Genomic DNA, 19,929 nt, shown 5'->3' on the forward strand with positions numbered 1-19,929 from the left:
GAAGTGAGTTCCTGGCCACAATCTTGCCCTCCTTTAGGATGGCCGTGAATTCTTATCTCTATTCCTGAGGAAGAGAGTCTTTAAATTTGGACGAGTCCCACAGATTAAAATCATACCTCCCCAGCAAAGCCTGCTGGTTGGAGATACGGAATTGGAAACTACCAGCCAAATAAACCTTGCATCCAAACAGGTCTAGTCCAGCTTTGCTTCTTTATTTTAGAGGGATAGCACTCTACTAACCCTGTCTGTCCTGTTCATTTGCCTCCGACAATACCAGGGATCTCAGGGGGAAAGGGTTGCGAGTAAAAAGGTATTTGAACCTGCTTGCTGGGACACAGTATTTCTTCTCTAGCCTCTTTGAGATGGGGAACAGGGAAGAAGTGGTCTGTCAGAGTGCCTTAACGGGGCCCAATACTGCTTTGTTTATGGGCAAGACCACTTTGGAGGGAATAGCTGCAGCCAGGATGTCAATCAGGTTGTGTGCGAGTTCCATAAGCTCCTCCACCTCCAGGCCCAAGTTTACTGAGACCCTTTTCAGGAGGTCCTGGTGGGCCCTGAAGTCGTCTTAAGGGAGCAGAGTACTAGGGCCTGCAACTGCTTCATCCGGGGATGAGGAGGAGAAGGCCTGTGCTGGAAGAGGGGCTCCCTCCTCTTCCTCTGCTTCCATCACATCCATTGTGACCACTTCCTAGATGTTCGCACTGGGCTTGGTGCCAGAGTCGAAGTCTGGTGCTGGATAGAAAGAGGTGGTAGCCTACCTTTCTGACAGCAAGTATGAGCAATTGGAAGGGAGCCCCAGTACCAGGGGAACCAAGGTTTTCAATATTGCCACTGCATCAACCAGTGGCCAGACGCTGGCAGGAGGGTCAGTACCGAAGTCTGGAGGAATGCAGGTCTTGGACGGAGTGAAGGATTCCCCTTCCGACTCCAAAGAGAATTCTTCCCTTGGAGACCATGGCAGTGCAGTACCTATTTCCACCACCAGATAGTGCCAGGAGACCGATGTCAGAATAGTGACCAATGCATCAGTAGTATGGAGGGCTTGCCTCTGGACTGTGCCGCAGTTGTCTGTACTGGGAAGGAGCTTGTCGGACCTTGTTCCCTTCTGTCCCCAGTCACCTTGGCTGGTGAGGGTCCTTGATGGGTCAGTGGCATCAAGAGGGACAGCAGGTTCTTCACCACCAGAAAGACCTCCCGTGTCGAAGGGTCAGCTTTTCCAACATCTGGCTAAAATCAGCACATAGATAAGCAAGAGCTGGTTGAAGATAAATCCTAGCAAGACCGATGTTATGCCTGTAGGCAGAGGGAGGCACCTTACAGAACTTATAGCTACAGTTTGCTTTCATTTAATTGGGTATGCATCCCCACAAAAAGTTAAGCCAGTTAGCAGTTTAGGAATTGGATAAATGGACTATAAGGTGGATAGAAAGCTGGCTAGATCATCAGGCTCAATGGGAAGTGATCAATGGCTCGATGTCAAGTGGAGTGTCCCAGGGGTTGGTCCTGGGGCCAGCTTTGTTCAACATCTTCATTAATTATCTGGATGATGGGATGTATTGCACCCTCAGCAAGTTTGCAGATGACACTAAGCGGGGAGGAGGGGGGAGGGAAGAGGTAGATATGCTGGAGGGTAGGGATAGGGTCCAGAGTGACCTGGACAAATTGGAGGATTGGGCCAAAAGAAATCTGATGAGGTTCAACAAGGACAAGTGCAGAATCCTGCACTAAGGACGGAAGAATCCCATGCACCGCTATAGACTGGGGACCGACTGGCTAAGCGGCAGTTCTGCAGAAAAGGACCTGGGGATTACAGTGGATGAGAAGCTGGATATGAGTCAACAGGGTGCCCTTGTTGCCAAGAAGGCAAATGGCATATTGGGCTGCATTAGTAGGAGCGTTGCCAGCAGATTGAGGGAAGTGATCGTTCCCCTCTGGTCGGCACTGGTGAGGCCACATCTTGAGTATTGTGTCCAGTTTCAGGCCCCCCACTACAAAAGGATGTGGACAAATTGGAAAGAGTCCAGAGGAGGGCAACAAAATGATTAGGGAGCTGGAGCACATGACTTACGAGGAGAAGCTGAGGGAACTGGGATTGTTTAGTCTTCAGAAGAGAAGAGTGAGGGGGGATTTGATAGCAGCCTTCAACTACCTGAAGGGGGGTTCCAAAGAGGGTGGAGCAAGGCTGTTCTCAGTGGTGGCAGATAACAGAACAAAAAGCAGTGGTCTCAAGTTGCAGTGGGGGAGGTCTAGGTTGGATATTAGGAAAAGCTATTTCACTAGGAGGGTGGTGAAGCACTGGAATGGGTTACCAAGGGAGGTGGTGGAATCTCCATCCTTAGAGGTTTTTAAGGCCCAGCTTAACAAAGCCCTGTCTGGGATGATTTAGTTGGGTTGGTTCTGCTTTGAACAGGGGGTTGGACTAGATGACCTCCTGAGGTCTCTTCCAACCCTACTCTTCTATGATTCTATGAATTCTTCTGGACCCTCCTGATGCAAAGTTCTCACATGGAAGACTGTTTCTTGTGGATTCTGCTATCATCACTGACTGGAAGACTGAATCCCATCCTTGCTAATGATGACATGACTTTGATAAACACATGCCTTTGTGACTTCTCTTAATTATAGGAATGCAATCTAACTGGACTTGAAACAATCAGCTCTGAGAAAATTGAAACTGGTACACAATCCAACTGCTGAGGACATCAACCTGACACTGCACTCCCTCAGCTGTCTCCCATTGAATACATTCACTCCTTATTTTCAAGGTGCTGGACCTAGGATACTTCAACTGCCTCATATTCCAGGACCTCAGCTGCTCTTGAAAACTGCACTTCTTGAGCACAAAGAACCCTTTTCAGGGGCTAGCCCAAGACTTGGCCTAACCTTCCAGGAGAGACTTCTAACAGCCTAACTCCTTCCAGGTGTTTCTCCAGCCCGCAGAGAGGGTGCAGAATGGGATTCTTTATAAACCCCAGGCCACTTCCCCAAAATCACTTCTCCTTTCTCACTTACAGTGTCCTTGTATCCCACAGCGATTCTTATCAAGAAACCCAGAATGGGGTGTTGCTTATCCAAAAGATTTCTCTCAATCCTCAGAGGTCCTATATATCAATATACTTTTTTCCTAAAGGAAAATGATTACAAATTTATGAAAATTTTCATAGGAAATGCAAGCCACCATACAAAAATAGCACCCTTCAATACTGTCTCAATGCAGTAAATTTCCCAACAAGGAAACAAACTGCTTCTTGCCCAACACTACCAGTGTTCTGGAAAGTGATTCTCTCACTACCCATCAGCGTGAACTGGCAGAAGGAGAGCTATGCAGTGATCTAAACATTTAAGAGGATGTAAGATCTTTGAAGTTGAAAACAGCTTACTCACAACGTAAAGTTGTGGAACAAAGAACTAGCCTGCCTGTAATTTGGCAAGCATGTATTTTATAACAATAAAAGTACTTGATAAGTCCAAAAAGAACAAAGCAAGAAAAATGCACTGTACTTACAAAACAGTATTTTTCTTTAATAGCTTGTGCGACTGGTATATGCAACACACCTTTTTCTAAATGTAAGCACCAACATTTTTTGCTTGGTATGCTTTGAGCATTTACAGAAAAATGATGGAGCAATGAATTTAAAGGTCTGAAAATGACAGCAACCATATTTTTAAACCTACCTAAAACCTAACTGTGTCAGTTTGTATCTAATCCTCAATTCTTAGGGCCAACCCAGACACAGGTTTGGTGCAGGGAGCTCTGTGGCTGCCAGGTACAGACAGAATCCTTTCGCTAGACTGCAATGGTGTTTTGTGGCTCCTCCCACTGTCTAGTAGTCTTCACAACTTCTGCACCCTTCCATTTTCCATGAGGCAGGGGAGCGTACAATTGGTGTACCAACTTACTTTTACATCAACCAGCTTGTACCTCCACCACTTTCTAAGCTCACGCAGGTATAGAAAGAGCTACTCATGTTTTACCTTCATCACCCACACAGAGGAAATGCAGCAGTTCCACTGCGTATTGGGTCTTCCAAGGGGCAAGAGGCAGGGGCAGGATTTGCCACTTGGAGAGAAACTACAGCACATAAGTATATACTGTATTATAAAAGCTGATCTTATTGCAAGATTTATTCCAAAGCACGGAGGGAGACCATTATTAAATAAGCACAGAACTGAGAGCCTTGCTTTCAAAAGGAATTAACAGCATTAAGTGGCCAAACTAACCTAAGGAAAGCAGCCTAGTACTAAATAAATTCAACATTTGTTAACCTCTTTAGCTTCTTAACCTCTAGCTGACAGCATCTGCAATTATGGAAACAGTGCATAATTTAGCATAGTGAAAATTTCACTTTCAAAGGAAAAGAGCTAAACAGAGCTAAACATTTATAAAAAGCAGTTTCACCAGGTTAAGGGTAAAATGCATTTCAGGATGAGTGTGGGGCAGAATAACTGTTTACAGCCATTTTCCTTTATTCCTATAATTTAACCAACACCAATCATATTAGATTTAAAAACTCCAGTCTGGAGTCTACAGAACTACATAGCAACATAGAACAAAAACATATACACCTTGCACCATCTATTTTATGTTCACACACATGGTGCTCCTGATACATTAAAAAATAGACAAAAGGAATAATATTGCCAACCTCATGAAGGCAACCTATTACAAATTGATCACAAAACTATGCACAAACAAGACAATGTATTAATTTTTGTATTTCATGAACAGGCTATGGCAGGAAAATGTATTTTGATGTGTATTATCTGAAAGATTGTCATAATAAAATAACTTTGAAATAAGGAGAAGAATAAATTGGGTCAATGGGGAGAATTCTCTCCTATTTAGGGTCTAATTGGGTTCTCTTTTTTATCTCCAAAGGACACCTTAGCAGAAGCTATCAGCTTTGAGAGAACACTGAAATCCTGGCAGCAAACTATAAATTGACCATTACCATAAAAAGAAGTGCTAAATGAGAAACCATGTGCTCAGTATAAAACTAATTTCATGCTTTCAAAAGCACACAGTTGCTTCTAGCAAGATAGTGGCCCTGGGACTTGCAAAGACAGATTGGCTAATACAAATAGTGAGCTCCTGATGCAGTCTGCTTAGCCAAGCTTTACATGTACTGGCAGTAAATGGAAATTCTCGAATCTTCTGTCAAACAAATACACACTTATCTATAACTTTACAGCTGAAAGCTATAAAACAGCTGCCTTATAAATAAATTTAGCAGGAAGACACATGAGCTGTGTGAGTTCCTCAAAGAAAACCTCTAGTCTACATAAACAGACATTTTAGCAAGCAAAATACCATTTTGAATACAATCATAATAATTTTAAACTCTCTTTTTCTGTATTTAACAAGTTAATACCACCATCTCTACATAATTAAAGCCGGTTTCAACATAGACTGAGCACATTAGCAGGACTGTAATGCTTAATAAGTAACTTTCAGATTAAGTAAATTTAGTGGTTTTGTTGTAGGTAAAATTTCTGGTCCAAGCTTTTTATATAGCTACATGCTATTTATTGCTCTGTAGGGTCTTTTTATACCTTAAGATTTACTCATATAAACTTCATATAGTAGCTTCAGCACCCTATTTTTAAATAAAACTTGCTGGATTTAATGTCAAATTTAACTAAAGCACGGTTAGACATCAGTGACAGTAATTTTATACCTCCCTCATGAAACAAGTTGTCAGAGCCAATGACTTATTGGAGGTTGTTCTGTACCTGACAGGTCATAACTTTTAACATTAATAATGTCAGGTTTATATAAGAAGTCAACTCCAGCATGCAGTTTATTTCATTTACTTTCTTAGTTTATCTCATGAATACCATTGGTCTCATATTCTTCATATCATGACTCAAAATTGGATTTAATGCATTTAAGAACAGCTTTCTTTGTGACCAGTGGTGTACAAATCATACTATTAATTAGCTTACTTTTATAATGATCAGCAAATCATATAGTATCACTGACGCGTTCTGAAATATTTAAAATGCATAGGAAGTCACCTACTGGTAAGGTATCCTCTGCAAACAGCAAGCAAAGAAAGGAGGCTTACCACATATATTTACTGAGTTACTTTTACATTAAAAAAACCCCCAACAAAAAGGCAAGGTATATCTGATATCATTTCCACTGTAATAACTAGAATACAAATGACATACCCACAGAAATAGTGCCAAACATATAAGCATCTAGTAGTGAAATCTCAAAGCTATCCAGAAAAGTTTAAAAATAAAATCATGCTCACCTCTACTAGGAAGTCCACTCCACATTATGACAATACTATTTAACCAGCTTAAATAGCAACCAAGTTAGAGAAACAAAACTTCCAGTATGTGACCAATATGATCTACGGTGCTACAGAGTCTTGGCTCCAGCCCTGATCATCTGTGTGACAGTACACTGTTATACCAATGCAGCTTCAAACCTTCCCAGATGCTGGCTTATTGCATTGCTCATTGAAAATCCTTTACACGCTGGCAACATTTTAGGGAAGGAGGACAAGCACACTGAGTCATTTGTAAAGAAAGCAAAGCAATTTCAGTTCTATATCTTCATGCGTACTGAAACACAGAGCACTATCAAAGTAGAAGTCTGAGATGGATTTATGCTTAGAAACAGGCAACCTAAGCCTTCATTATCAATGCATGAAATCAGCAACTGTGATCAAATTCAAGCAAACCATAAAAAGGATATGATTATGAAAGGCTCTACAGATTTAGCTTCAAACCACACAGAATGAAGAATCATCTATCTAAATTGTGTAAATGTTAAAAATAGCTCTGCCTTTTCCACAGTGAATAGGAGACAGAGGAGAATCAGCAGCCTGTATTCAGATGAGATTTATTATTGGAAAAGCCTGAAATAAATAAATAAAGTAAATTAAAAAATAAAAGTCATTCCTGGACTCTTTTGCATATTAATAGAAGCACTCAGTTATACAATTATGTAAAGGATACAAAAATAGCATAAGAGAGCAAGAATATCCACAGATATGTCTGTCTCTAATATAAAGAGTCATGTAAATATTTGCGCAGGGGGGAGATGGGGGAAATGGAGATTGCCCTAGACTAAGATCTTCTGTACAGTAGAACATAGTAAATATTTTCAGAGATAATTCAACAGCTAAGTGCATGCCAGTATATGACAAAACACTTTCCTTTTTCACTTTGATTACTTACCTAAAGGACATTTTCCCATTCGCCTCCCGACTTCCCAAAATGTAAATCTTGCTGTCTTTTCATCTGCTTCATACAGGTTATCTTTCCCCACAAAGAAGAGGGGCATATATACAAGATACAAAATATAGATACACAACAGTGTTGCAATAACAGTAAATTGAAGATCAGGGAGAGATTAAGTTTGCAAGGCAAAAAGGCGTACGAGTTTGTTAAACAATTACACGGTTATCTAAACATACTAGGGTATTAGCAGTTGGTGCAAGGGAAAGTATCTCAGACCAAGATACGTAGTGTATGTTAACTAGTCTCGCTTTACTTTTTTAGTTAAGTCAGAGGTGTCAGGGAGTGGGTGTTTTTTAAACAGCTAAATGACTATCTATAATCATTATCATCATCTTGCATTTATATAGCACCTTTCATCCCACAGGGCTATAACACTCTACCACAGCGTTTCTCAAACTGGGGTCCCTGGGTTCTGCTAATGAACTCCTCCCCCACCCTCCCAGCACCTCCTGCACACCAGGGAACAGTTGTTCAATGGTGTGCAGGAGGCACTGGGAGGGAGGGGGAAGGAAGAGGCAGGGAAGAGGAGGGGCAGGAGTGGAGCAGGGGCGGGAAGAGGTGGGTCCTTGGGGAAGGGGTGAAGTGGGGGTGGGGCTTGGGGCTGAGCAGCAGTCTTGGGGGGGGGGGTCCATGAAAAATTTTAAGTCAAAATAGGGGTCCTCGAGTCCGCTGCTCTACAGACACAGCAATCATATATAAACAGAGGACCCAGGTTTCAGCCTGACTAGAGATCATATTATGCACCACTATTGCAACCATGTCCATGCAGAAACGTGGCCAGGTTTAAACAGAAAACTGCAATGTCACACAATTTAGGACAGGAAGTGAACATCTCTTTATCCAAAGGAGGGCCCAATTATAAAATTCTTCACCAAGACATAACTCCGACTTGGGAGAATTTACTGAACAATTCATGAACACCCACATTTGCAACATGTACACATAGCTGGTGAATAATGTAAAAAGAGCCCCAAGAATGTTTTGTGCAATTTTCAGCTAGTCCCTAATTTTGCATGTACAAATGCGCCAGGCATCTACCAATCTGCGCGCCCAAAACAGCTGCATGTCCAGTCCTATAAAGCACAAAATTAGAGTAAGCTGGTGGATAGTTAGCACTAAAACTCCTAGTTAGTCAAAGGGATGTTTTCCCCCACTCCTTCTGGGGGATTTTATGTTCTGCTTCAATACTTCACCAATTGCTAAAAATGAACCTTAACTAACCAATAACGGAGAAGTAAAAAAATCCCAAGAGGTAACCTGTAGGTGCAAATTTTGCACCAGCCCATATCTGGAACTGGGGCAATGTGCACTATATACAGAAGGATTCATAGCTCCCCGACAGTGGACCTCCACCAGGTATTTGTATACTTTCTGGGCACTGGATCTACGGGCTGCAGCAGGGAGCAGGAAAAAGGCAATGTTTTTCAACTACCACATATTTTCTAATATAGTCACCAGTAGATTTACACTACTCCTTTTCCATCTTTGAATCAGGAATTATGAACATTATTCACAACTATTAGTCCCTCAGCTAACACCTGTTATGTAAATAATAATACCTCAATCATCTGTCACCACAAAACACGTTTTGCTAATAAATTAAAGTACACCAAAACAATACAGTCAAGTCCCTTAGTTTCAAAATGGTTGATTGCTTTGATATGACAGAAAACAGCAATGTATATATTTAATATATATCATATACACATGAATGAATGAATGAATGGCTAGCAAATATGTTGATTTAGGCAATATTTCATTTTCCAGAAAAAAATAAATTTTGAGGATACTTAAGGAACAGAAATGAAGTGCTGCCCTCTACTCAACAAAATCTGGTTGGACAGAAGACTATACAATAGTTATGAGTAAGAAATGAACACAGCCTCTAGACCTCATTTAATACTAATCTAAATTACATTAATGGAATTATTAATTTTGGCTTTAAGTGAAAGATGTGAACTAATCATTTACGTAAAGGCCGGACTGCCCCCTTCTGCTATCCTAATCCAGTTGCTCTCTCTTGCACAGACAGAAATGGGGACAGTGTGCCAGCCATGTAGCATCATGCCCCCTACTCAAACCCAATGGAGCTCCTTTTTTTGAGCTATTGTACATGGGGTTTGGGCTTTACAAAGCAAAGGAAGGAGAGTTAGAAATAGCATTGACTAGGCTCTGTATCCTAACCCCACGTACATTCCTCCCTCTCTCTCAGAGCAAGCTTTGAAAATAAAATTGCAAGGGTTGAAACTAACTAAATGGAAACAGGCAAAATTGACATTGAGAAAATGTGCTATACTGGGGTACCACAGCACCTAATAGCAAAACCCCCCCAAAAAACTAGATGTGTGCAGTGAAACTGTGCTAACTCATGCTCCTGTTCTTGTAATCCTTGCTCTCCATTCTCCTGTCCTTCTCCCTCTCATCTTTCTATTTAGGGATATTTCAGTCCTGCAAACTCTTATGCACATGAGTACCTTTGCCCTCAAAAGTAGACTTTATTAGCATTTAAGCTCTTTGGGACTGGGACTACCTCTTCGATGCTTAGCATGCTTTTTGATGCTGGTGCCTAGCATGCTTTTCAATGCTCACTAAAATAAACTGACAGACATTTTTCTTCAAAGAGAAAACTAGAAAGGAGTTTAAGGCCTAGTTCAATAAGATTACTGAGATTCAGATTCTGATCTCCAACAAGGCAGCGCAAATAGTCCTAAGTGGGACAGACAAAGCTCCGGCGCAGCTGAGGATTTGGGGCTGTATACCCAGATTCCATTTTAGGGTCAGATTCTGCTCACAATTAAAAAATTGAGAGTAACTCCACTGCAGTCAATAGTGTTACAACAACATAAATCTGGGTGAGTAACAGAGCATAGTCTATCCCTTATTCAGGCTTTCTGTATTGACTAGCAAAATTCTGCTCACCTATTCACCAGAGACAAATAATTTCTTTAAACCAAGACTAAATACCTATCCCCTCCCAGATTGCCCTCCAGCATCATCGTGGCAAAGGTGGATGAGTAGATATTGTGGCTGGACTAGTACATTTTTAGAGCAATCTTCCAAGGTTTCCTTACAGCAGTTTTAATTTTTCACTGATCACCTCAGAGAGTGTCATCTTAACTATGGGAAGGATTCATTAAGATAATACTTTTCATTTTATAGAGTTCTTACATTTTATTACTATGTGTTAAATCCTGCAACTGTCACAAATCTAGATAATGTTATAGGGTTAGATCCTGCTACTTGATCTGCCTATATGCTTCCCTGGGCCTTCATGGGGCCCCACTAACGTGAAAGGGATTGCTGCATAGGTGCAGAATGCACCTGAGCAAACAGCTACAGGATCTAACCCTACAGTGTGACAGTGTTCTGCAAGGAGAGAAACCTGTGAGCAAACAGATGTGCATGCCAGCATAACAGCTTACATACTCATGCTGCTGACAGAGTATACTGTGGCAAACAGACAACCAATCTCTGTTCCCCAGCAAACTCACAGAGAGGCCACTCCACAGGCCTTCAGTAACGCAAGGACTGCAAAAGGGCATCACTAAATCTAATCTGCAAGTTAATTCACATTTGCTACCTAAAGCAGCCCAGAACCCAAAGAAAATTATTCCATTTCTCAGAAACAGGTTGGGCATAGAGCAGAAAGGGCACTTCCAGAATCTGTGACATACATAGGTACAGAGACGGGCAACAAAAAAATATTAGGAGTATGGAACAACTCCCATATGAGGAGAGATTAAAAAGACCAGGATTGTTCAGCTTAGAAAAGACAACTAAAGGGGGATATGATGGAGGTCTATAAAATCATGAATGGTATGGCTAAAGTGAATAGTAAAGTGTTATTTATCACTTCTCATAACACAAAAACCAGGGATCACCCAATTCATTTACTAGGCAGCAGGTTTAAAACAAACAAAAGGAAGTACTTCTTCACACAACTGTAGGCCTGGCTTGACATGAGCAATTGTATAGGCCAAGTGGATAAGTTCTCAGAGGCTACAAAGTGGATGAGGTCTCAGGCTACCTCAAAAACTACACCCAGTCAGCCTGTGAAACTTGTTGCCAGGGGATGTTGTGAAGGCCAAAACTATAACTGGGTTAAACAAATAACTAGATAAGTTCATGGAAGATAGGTCAACCGTTGGCTATTCGCCAAGATGGTCAGAGATGCAACTCTGTGCTTCGGGTGTCCCTAAACCTTCAACTGCCAGAAGCTGGGACTGCATGACAGGGGACTGCCCTGTTCTGTTCATTCCCTCTGAAGCATCAGGCACTGGTCACTGTCAGAAGACAGGATACTGGTCTGGATGGACCACTGAGTTGACCCATTATGGTCGTTCTTATGTTCTTAATTAATTTTAAAAGGTATTTTGCCTTTTTCCAGGCATTTTTTCCAGTTTTAATACAAGCAAGGCAGAAACCACAAGCAGACTCCCCCAAGCCCAATATCCCAAGAGGCTGATAAGCGTTTTGGGGAGCAACAGCACTGCTGGGTAAACTACCTGTCCAAAAGGGAATGAAGTGCAGTAGGAGGAGGCCATTCATAAAACCAACAATAGTACGTATAACATATCACTGCTGTCCTGCAAAGGGATTCATAAAAAAAAAAAGTTTTGTTTTGTTTAAAAATCCACTACATATAGCAACAGAACTTAGCAGAATTGTAGATCAAGTGCCTGTTGCAAGCTTGCAGCACCATCTTGTGGGAACTTCGCATTGCTACACTATTGTTTCACTATTGTTTTTCAGAAACACTGAATTGCATTCTAGTAAATGTACTGGCTCTTAGGCCAAAGGTATATTTTGTAACATTCTATGAAAGGCATTATGTTTAGGGATTTTTTTTCCTTTTACTAATAATGAAGTTAATGTAATTCAACTATACAAATAAAATGCCTAACTCTTATAGCAGCAGGCACTATACAAATTATTTCTGGAGGATACAAGTTGATTAACAAAAGAAATATTAATTTCAAGTAATGTGCAGTTTAATGAAGCAATTGATCCTGATTTTTACAGGCAGATGTGGGTAAAGGTATGCATCCAAGGCACACACCCAAAGGAGATGCAAGCAGCTAAGATGGAGAAGGCCTAAGGACAAAAGAGTGTAGGAGACAGGGGACCAAGAATTACAGTTTTAGGTTACTTAAATTGCTGACAAAGCAGCAGATGTACACAGCTCAAAGAAATCAAAACATACAGCGCAAACAAATACTTTAGGGGCTGCATTTTCCAGCAACACAGAGAGATAATTTTACTTCATTAAATGATGGTGTCTCACTCATTCAGAATACTTTTGAAAAATTTCACAATGAAACCACCAGGGTATTTACACATCAATTTGAATTTCATCATTTTCAAACACAGGCCTGGTTGCCAGCAATATATCCAAGTGACACACATTCCATCCTCAGATTCAAAATAAACCAAAACGTAAGAACACCAAACCAAGGAAACAGAAAAAGTCAAGCATCCAGAAAAAAGAACTCAAAAGGAAGAGAAACAAAGACCATTTAAAATAGCAATGGCTTATCTCTTCAATCCAGTACTCCGAAGTTTTCAGTTTAACCTTCAACGTAGCTCTGGTGTTTCTATAATAAAATGAATAAATCCTTCCTATGAAGATTTGGAATCTGTCACTTGATCAATACTTTTATATACTAAATATTAAAAGCAGCTATCTGTGGCTTCTCTAGACAGCAATTCTTCTGAACAACGGTATCTTTTTGCATCTCTCTCGGCACAAGAAAGAATTATGGTTACCCCTCCTTCAAAGGTGACCTGCAAAGGATTTTTTAAAATATTGGACTTGAAGCCTTTTTGCTTCTTAGGAGGTAGAAAGGCAGCCTGATTTTTTCCTTTTAATAAAACAAAGAGCGAAGAGGGGGTATGCTTTAAACAAAAAAAACCTGATGCACCCAAACTATAATCTGGTAAAAATTACACCAGATATTTTCACAATCACACTTGCAACTTCTTTCCAGAATTTAGAATTCTTAGAACAACAACAACAACAAAAATTAAAAATGTAAAGGACACAGGAGCAGTTGACTATGAACATCTGTTTAAAACCCTACACATCAGAGAATAGCATGCTACATCTTTAGATACAGACATTTTTGAATATTTCATACCTTAAATACATACAGTCCAATCCTGGCATCCTTAAACAACACAGCATTGCCTTAATAAAAGCTGGACCAATGTGAAGGAATCAACATGTTCAATGCTGCAACTAGAATTATATCAATACGTTTCTATTAGTGCTTTGTGAAATGAAAGACTGAGTAAATTCCTTTCACAAAAATGAAGACGTAGGTCCACTTTTTCTTTTCAAAAGGAAATAAATGTAACAGTGGCTAAGACAGTATAAAGGATAATAATAATTATAATTAGCAGTAGTGTTCTGTATTACCAATCATTAATATTGTACATGGAGTATTAAAAAAGCTTCGCTATCTCTGCAAGTTTTGGGTTTTTTCTGACCAGAAATCAGCATCTCTCGTATATATATTAATCAAGTACCTGTGCTTGTGCTCGCAAACAAAGTGCCTGTGGTAGCATCTGTAGGTAGTTTCCCATTATTCAACTGCTTCACTCTTCTCAGGTGAGATTTCCCATTGTAATGAACCTGAGCCTGTGTTGCAGAGTTCAGCTGTATATTGCACACTTCACAGAAGGAAAATAGTATCTTCTTTTTTTCTTTACTGAATTGATAGTCTGGTCTATCATTCCTCAGTCCTTTCTCTTCAAAGCCCCGTAGAAAAGTTGATGGATTCATAATTCCATCTTCAAAGATTTGGGCAGGACTTATTGGGTGCTTCATACCTATAAAATGAACACACTGTTGATGCCAGAAACCAAACCACAACACTTACTCCTAAATAAGGATCTTACTTTTTAAACTTATTAAGTATGTATGGAGCATTGAGGACCAGGCTCATAAAAAAAACCACTGTGCAGGATGGTGTATGGAGCATTGAGGACCAGGCTCATAAAAAAACCACTGTGCAGGATGGTGCATTGTGTTATTTGTGTCATTTCGATGAGCTCAGCAATAATAAGCTGGTAATATGCAACTCTCAATGAACAATAGTACTCATCTTGTTCAACCAATTCTCTTAAAAAAACAGTTGAGTTTTTCCTCCCCACAGAGGTTAAGATTACATAAGTTTTTTCCCCCCTCTTCACTACAAATAGGTTCTGAAGCTTTTTGCTCACTGATACATAGAATAGTACACAAATTCCTAAAGAGGTATTAGACCAAGAGAATGTAGAACAAAAAATGATAATGAAATTTTGGGGACAACAGAATATTTAAATAGATAAGGTTAATGAATACTTTGCATTTATAGCACTCAATGATCTCAAAGCTTTGCAACAACATCAATTATGTCTTACAACAGACCTGTGAGGTAGATATTTTATTATTAAACAATTATACTGCAGTATCAGCTAAAGGCTAACTAGGTGGGGGGAGGCACTATACAAATGTACAATGACCAATCCTGTCCCCAAAAGCTTACAATTCTCATTATTTCCATAGGGCTTAAAAATGCACTTGCCCCTAGTGAGTAGGAACATTGCCCTGGCAAATGAGGAAACTTACACCAGACAGTTTTATGAAAGTGTAATTTCAGCAAAACACACAAAAAATGGGGTGGTGGGAGAGTTTCTAGTTCTTGTGGTTGTGGAGATAACCTCCCAAATGCAGCTCAAGCATAAAACAGACCCACTTATTTCCTTCCTGAGCCTGTAAACATCCAAGTTCTGTGCCTCTGCTACTCACAGCTTTTCCAAAGTAAAATCAACAACGTTGGTTAGTTCCATTGCTGTTATTCACCACTTTGTGGTCAGCAGTTAAACTACCAAGAATCATGTCAGTTTCATACTGTTGTTTGGGAAACATATGGATATGTCTATCATTTGCCTGCACAGGGATAAAAAAAACCCAGGCTGGCCCAAGTCAGCTGACTCAGGCTTGTGGAGCTCCCTCCAGCTCTGGGGCTGAAAAGGTGGAATGTCGCAAAGCTCGGGCTCCAGCATAATCCCGAACCTCTATACAGCAATTTTTCAGCCCCATAGCCCAAGCCCCATGGGGCTGCAGCATCCACGGGGAAAAATTAGTGGCAGCCAAGCTCCCCCTGCCCCACCCGCTCCCCTGAGCACACTTCATCCCCGCTCCTCCCTCTCCCAGTGCTTCCTGCCTACCACCTAACAGCTGTTTGGTGGCGCTCAGGACATTCCAGGAGGGAGGGGGATGTGGCATGCTCAGGGGAGGAGGCGGTAAAGAGACGGGGACTTAGGGGGAAAGGGGTGGAATTGGGATGGGGCCAGGTCAAGCACTCACAGGGCAGAGGGGAAATCAGTGCCTATGCATCCATCTACACACAAATCACACTAACCTAGGACTTGGTCCCAGGACTCCAAAGGGGGGAGGGTCTCTCAGCCTGAGTCAAGCCAGGATCCAGAGTTCAAGCCCTTTTGCTTTGTAGTGTAGGTGCAGCCCAGCTAGATTTGTGCTCTGGGAGTCCTCCAAAAGTAGCCCATAGTCCCACAGGCCAACTTTCTGTGTCCTCTGGACAGTCAAGTTTAGTAGACAATCAAGTTCTCTCACACTACACCATGAACAAAGGGCTATAGCTGTCACGTTTTGGGTGGGTCTTAGAAAATATGGTATATGGGTGCTTGGACTCAGGTCTACATAATGCAGTGTAGATGCTGGAGCCAGAGACTGGGACCGAGGGTTCAACAATTCCTAACCTGAGATTACAAATGAGTGTAAAAAGAAAAGGAGTACTTGTGGCACCTTAGAGACTAACACTCAACCTCTAGGTTAAACCCAGGGTCTGCTTACTCAAGTTCTATTAACATGGGGTTTACATTGCAGTCTAGAAATACCCTATGAGAGCAGCAGAGTTAGGCATTGGATTCATTCATGAAAGACAAAAAAAATGACTAGAGGATGAATTTACATCAACCAAAAGGATCTGGATGCTAAGAGAAGAGAAAGTTTCTTCTCCAGTCCAGAGCTGGAGTATTATACTGATCATTACAGAAACTGATATAAGATGGAGAATCCAGCCTGTCCCAAGATCATCATACCATTCCTTCCAAGTACAACTGTGCTACCCTGAACCTCGTGAATGAGCGCTTCTCCTCTCCCCACCCAGTCTTCCATACTTAGCTGGGATTAGGTTTGGTTCCTCAGTTACTATGCCTGGTAAATATTTCAAGCCACCATTTTAGGAGGAAGGAAAGTGAGGCAAAAAGAGGTTTACTTTCTCTAAGTTAAGGAGTACTTGTGGCACCTTAGAGACTAACCAATTTATTTGAGCATAAGCTTTCGTGAGCTACAGCTCACTTCATCGGATGCATACTGTGGAAAGTGTAGAAGATCTTTTTATATACACACAAAGCATGAAAAAATACCTCCTCCCACCCCACTCTCCTGCTGGTAATAGGTTATCTAAAGTGATCACTCTCCTTACAATGTGTACGATAATCAAGGTGGGCCATTTCCAGCACAAATCCAGGGTTTAACAAGAACGTCGGGGGGGGGATGGGTAGGAAAAAACAAGGGGAAATAGGTTACCTTGCATAATGACTTAGCCACTCCCAGTATCTATTCAAGCCTAAGTTAATTGTATCCAATTTGCAAATGAATTCCAATTCAACAGTTTCTCGCTAGAGTCTGGATTTGAAGTTTTTTTGTTGTAATATCGCAACTTTCATGTCTGTAATCGCGTGACCAGAGAGATTGAAGTGTTCTCTGACTGGTTTATGAATGTTATAATTCTTGACATCTGATGTGTGTCCATTTATTCTTTTATGTAGAGACTGTGCAGTTTGACCAATGTACATGGCAGAGGGGCATTGCTGGCACATGATGGCATATATCACATTGGTGGATGTGCAGGTGAACGAGCCTCTAATAGTGTGGCTGCTGTTATTAGACCCTGTGATGGTGTCCCCTGAATAGATACGTGGGCACAGTTGGCAACGGGCTTTGTTGCAAGGATAGGTTCCTGGGTTAGTGGTTCTGTTGTGTGGTAAGTGGTTGCTGGTGAGTATTTGCTTCAGGTTGGGGGGCTGTCTGTAGGCAGGGACTGGCCTGTCTCCCAAGATTTGTGAGAGTGTTGGGTCATCCTTCAGGATAGGTTGTAGATCCTTAATAATGCGTTGGAGGGGTTTTAGTTGGGGGTTGAAGGTGACGGCTAGTGGCGTTCTGTTATTTTCTTTGTTAGGCCTGTCCTGTAGTAGAGCAGGAGAGTGGGTTTGTGGGGGGGGGGGAGGGGTGTGTGTGAGAAAACCTGGATTTGTGCTGGAAATGGCCCAACTTGATCATACACATTGTAAGGAGAGTGATCACTTTAGATAACCTATTACCAGCAGGAGAGTGGGGTGGGACGAAGTATTTTTTCATGCTTTGTGTGTATATAAAAAGATCTTCTACACTTTCCACAGTATGCATCCGATGAAGTGAGCTGTAGCTCACGAAAGCTTATGCTCAAATAAATTGGTTAGTCTCTAAGGTGCCACAAGTACTCCTTTTCTTTTTGCAGATAAAGTATAAAGTAGAGCTGGTCAGATAATTTTCAAAACAGTTTTCTGCTGGAAGACATTGCTTACTTGAAACCAAAATGCTTCCCAGAGGTGTTAACGGCCACCCTACCTTGAATGGTCCCTTAGAATATGTGCTAACTACTTTCCCAGACCTAAAGAGCAGCTGTGTGTGGCTGGAAAGCTTGTGACTCTCAGGAAAAGAAGTTGGTCCAGTAAAAGATATTACCTCTCCCACTTTGTCTCTCTAATATCCTGGGATCAGCATGACAACAACTACACTGCATACATCAGGGAACTAGCTTAGTCTTGATTACATTTTCAAGACACACTAATTAGGCATAGCAAGGACTTAAACCTTAGGCTCCCATGTGCCAGGCCAGTGTTCTAACCAGAGAGCTACAGAGGGAGACAGTCTGTCTTGCTCTCTCCATCAGAGCAAAAACATTTGAAACCTCATTTATTTATTTGCAAGACAATTGTTATTTCCCAGCCAGCCCTAATAAAGAGTATTGTCTTGTTTGGCATTAGTACAGATCAAATAACTACATACTAGAACAATTTTCCACATGCTACCAGGCTGAAGTCTAGAAATTGTTAAGACAATTTCTTCAAATTTGTGTGCTTAGGTTGGGTTTCTAAATAAAAGTGCCGAGCACCCAAACCCAGCAGAGCCATTAAGAACTACAGGTGCTAAACATCTCCCAAAGGTGCCTAAAAATGGCTTTAGGAGACTTTCTACACTGGCAGAGTTACAGCGCCGGCAGTTACAGCACCACTCAGAGCGCTGAAAGGAAACCACTGTTGTGTGTTCACACTGTCAGCAGCCTGCACAATAGTGTGTTCACACTTGCAGCAGTATTCAGAGCCGTGAACTCTGGGCAGCTATCCCACAGAGCATCTCTTCCTCTTCTGCCGCCAAGAGTTGTGGGAAGGCGGGGGGGGGGGGGTCGCAGGGCATCCTGGGTCCTGTCCCAATGCCCCGTGATACATTGCTTCGCATCCCAGCAATCCCTGTGCTTCTGTCCACATTTGGCGCAATCTTTCAACAGTTGTGTACTGTGCGCTCTGCCTCTTTGGTCTGCAGGAATGGATCCCGCACTGTTGACCAATATGCTGCTCACTCTATCACGTCAAGAGTGGCAGTGGAGTTATTCCTTAAACTACAAACGCAAGAGGAGTGAGACGTTGATCTCGCCATGCATAGTAGCTACGGCATTGAGATTGCTTGTGGCATTCACGGAGGTGCTGACCAGTACCAGGTTTACAATGGCACCAGATGTGCCCTGGCACCGGGCTCATGCTCAACAGGGGTCCATCAGAGGGCCGGGCGCTGCACTTCACTTGCACTGCCAGCTGAGGGGCCACTGCAGGCTGATTCTTCTCCTCTCCAGCCTCTCTCCGGCGTGCCTCTCGACTGTCTAGCCAGCCCAGGTATGCCCTGTCCCGTCCCCTCGCTCCTCCGCCAGCTGGGCTGGGGAGCTCTCAGGGGTCACGTCCCACAGGGGTCTGCCTGCCCCGCTTCCTAGCGCGGCTCTGGGCGGTCTCGCTCTGCCTGCAACCTCCCGGGGCTGAGCCGCCTGGGACCAGTGCAGGGGCCGGGTCATTCTTGGCCCGCATGGGGCAGGAGGGCTCTTCTGGGCCCCAAGCAAGGTGGTTCTGAGGGAGCCCGGCCTGGGCAGGCCCCTCCCACTCTGAAGACCAGAGCAAGTGAAGGACCCGACGCCGAAGTGCTGCTGAAGACCCGAAGCGCCGCCGGGTGAGTACCAGGGGATGGCGCTTTTTTTTTTCCCCCCAATCTCTGCTCCCCGTTTTTTCCACCTGGCTACGCCACTGCTTGAGGGAGCAATCTGATGCTGAAAGCCATGAATATTTATTGCTATGCTCAGGAGTGCAGTGCTTGTAATGCTAGGAAGTGATTGTGATTGGTGCAGGCGATGCACTATGAAGTTGTAAGAAAATTGTCTGTTGCTTTGCAGGACTCTGTTTGCTTTCAGTTAATGGAATGAAGATTGCTTTCAAACCAACACAATTATTTTATTTAAAAACAACCACCGGAGGAGAGAGAGAAACAAAAAACCACATCAGCACTGAGGGGGATGGAAG

The 19,929-nt window shown here is 42.3% G+C and overlaps 1 protein-coding gene across 7 annotated transcripts in view; it reads right to left on the reverse strand.

Annotated features, from left to right (window-relative positions):
- The window catches only part of ZNF385B (zinc finger protein 385B), a 305,035-nt gene that overhangs the window by 238,833 nt on the left and 46,273 nt on the right, over positions 1 to 19,929 (reverse strand). For 5 of the 7 annotated variants that reach the window (XM_073306049.2, XM_073306046.2, XM_073306047.2 and 2 more), the window contains exon 2: positions 13,786 to 14,088. The exons of 1 other annotated variant lie outside the window; for it this stretch is intronic. In XM_073306049.2, the coding sequence (XP_073162150.1) occupies positions 13,786 to 14,086 (301 nt within the window). In that variant the 5' untranslated portion in view covers positions 14,087 to 14,088. Of the gene's footprint in view, positions 1 to 13,785; positions 14,089 to 19,929 lie in introns of those variants that run through there. One more of the 7 variants, XM_073306054.2, reaches the window with a different exon arrangement.

Source organism: Lepidochelys kempii, chromosome 11, assembly GCF_965140285.1.
Source record: "Lepidochelys kempii isolate rLepKem1 chromosome 11, rLepKem1.hap1, whole genome shotgun sequence".
In the NCBI taxonomy this organism is placed as follows: Eukaryota; Metazoa; Chordata; order Testudines; family Cheloniidae; genus Lepidochelys; species Lepidochelys kempii.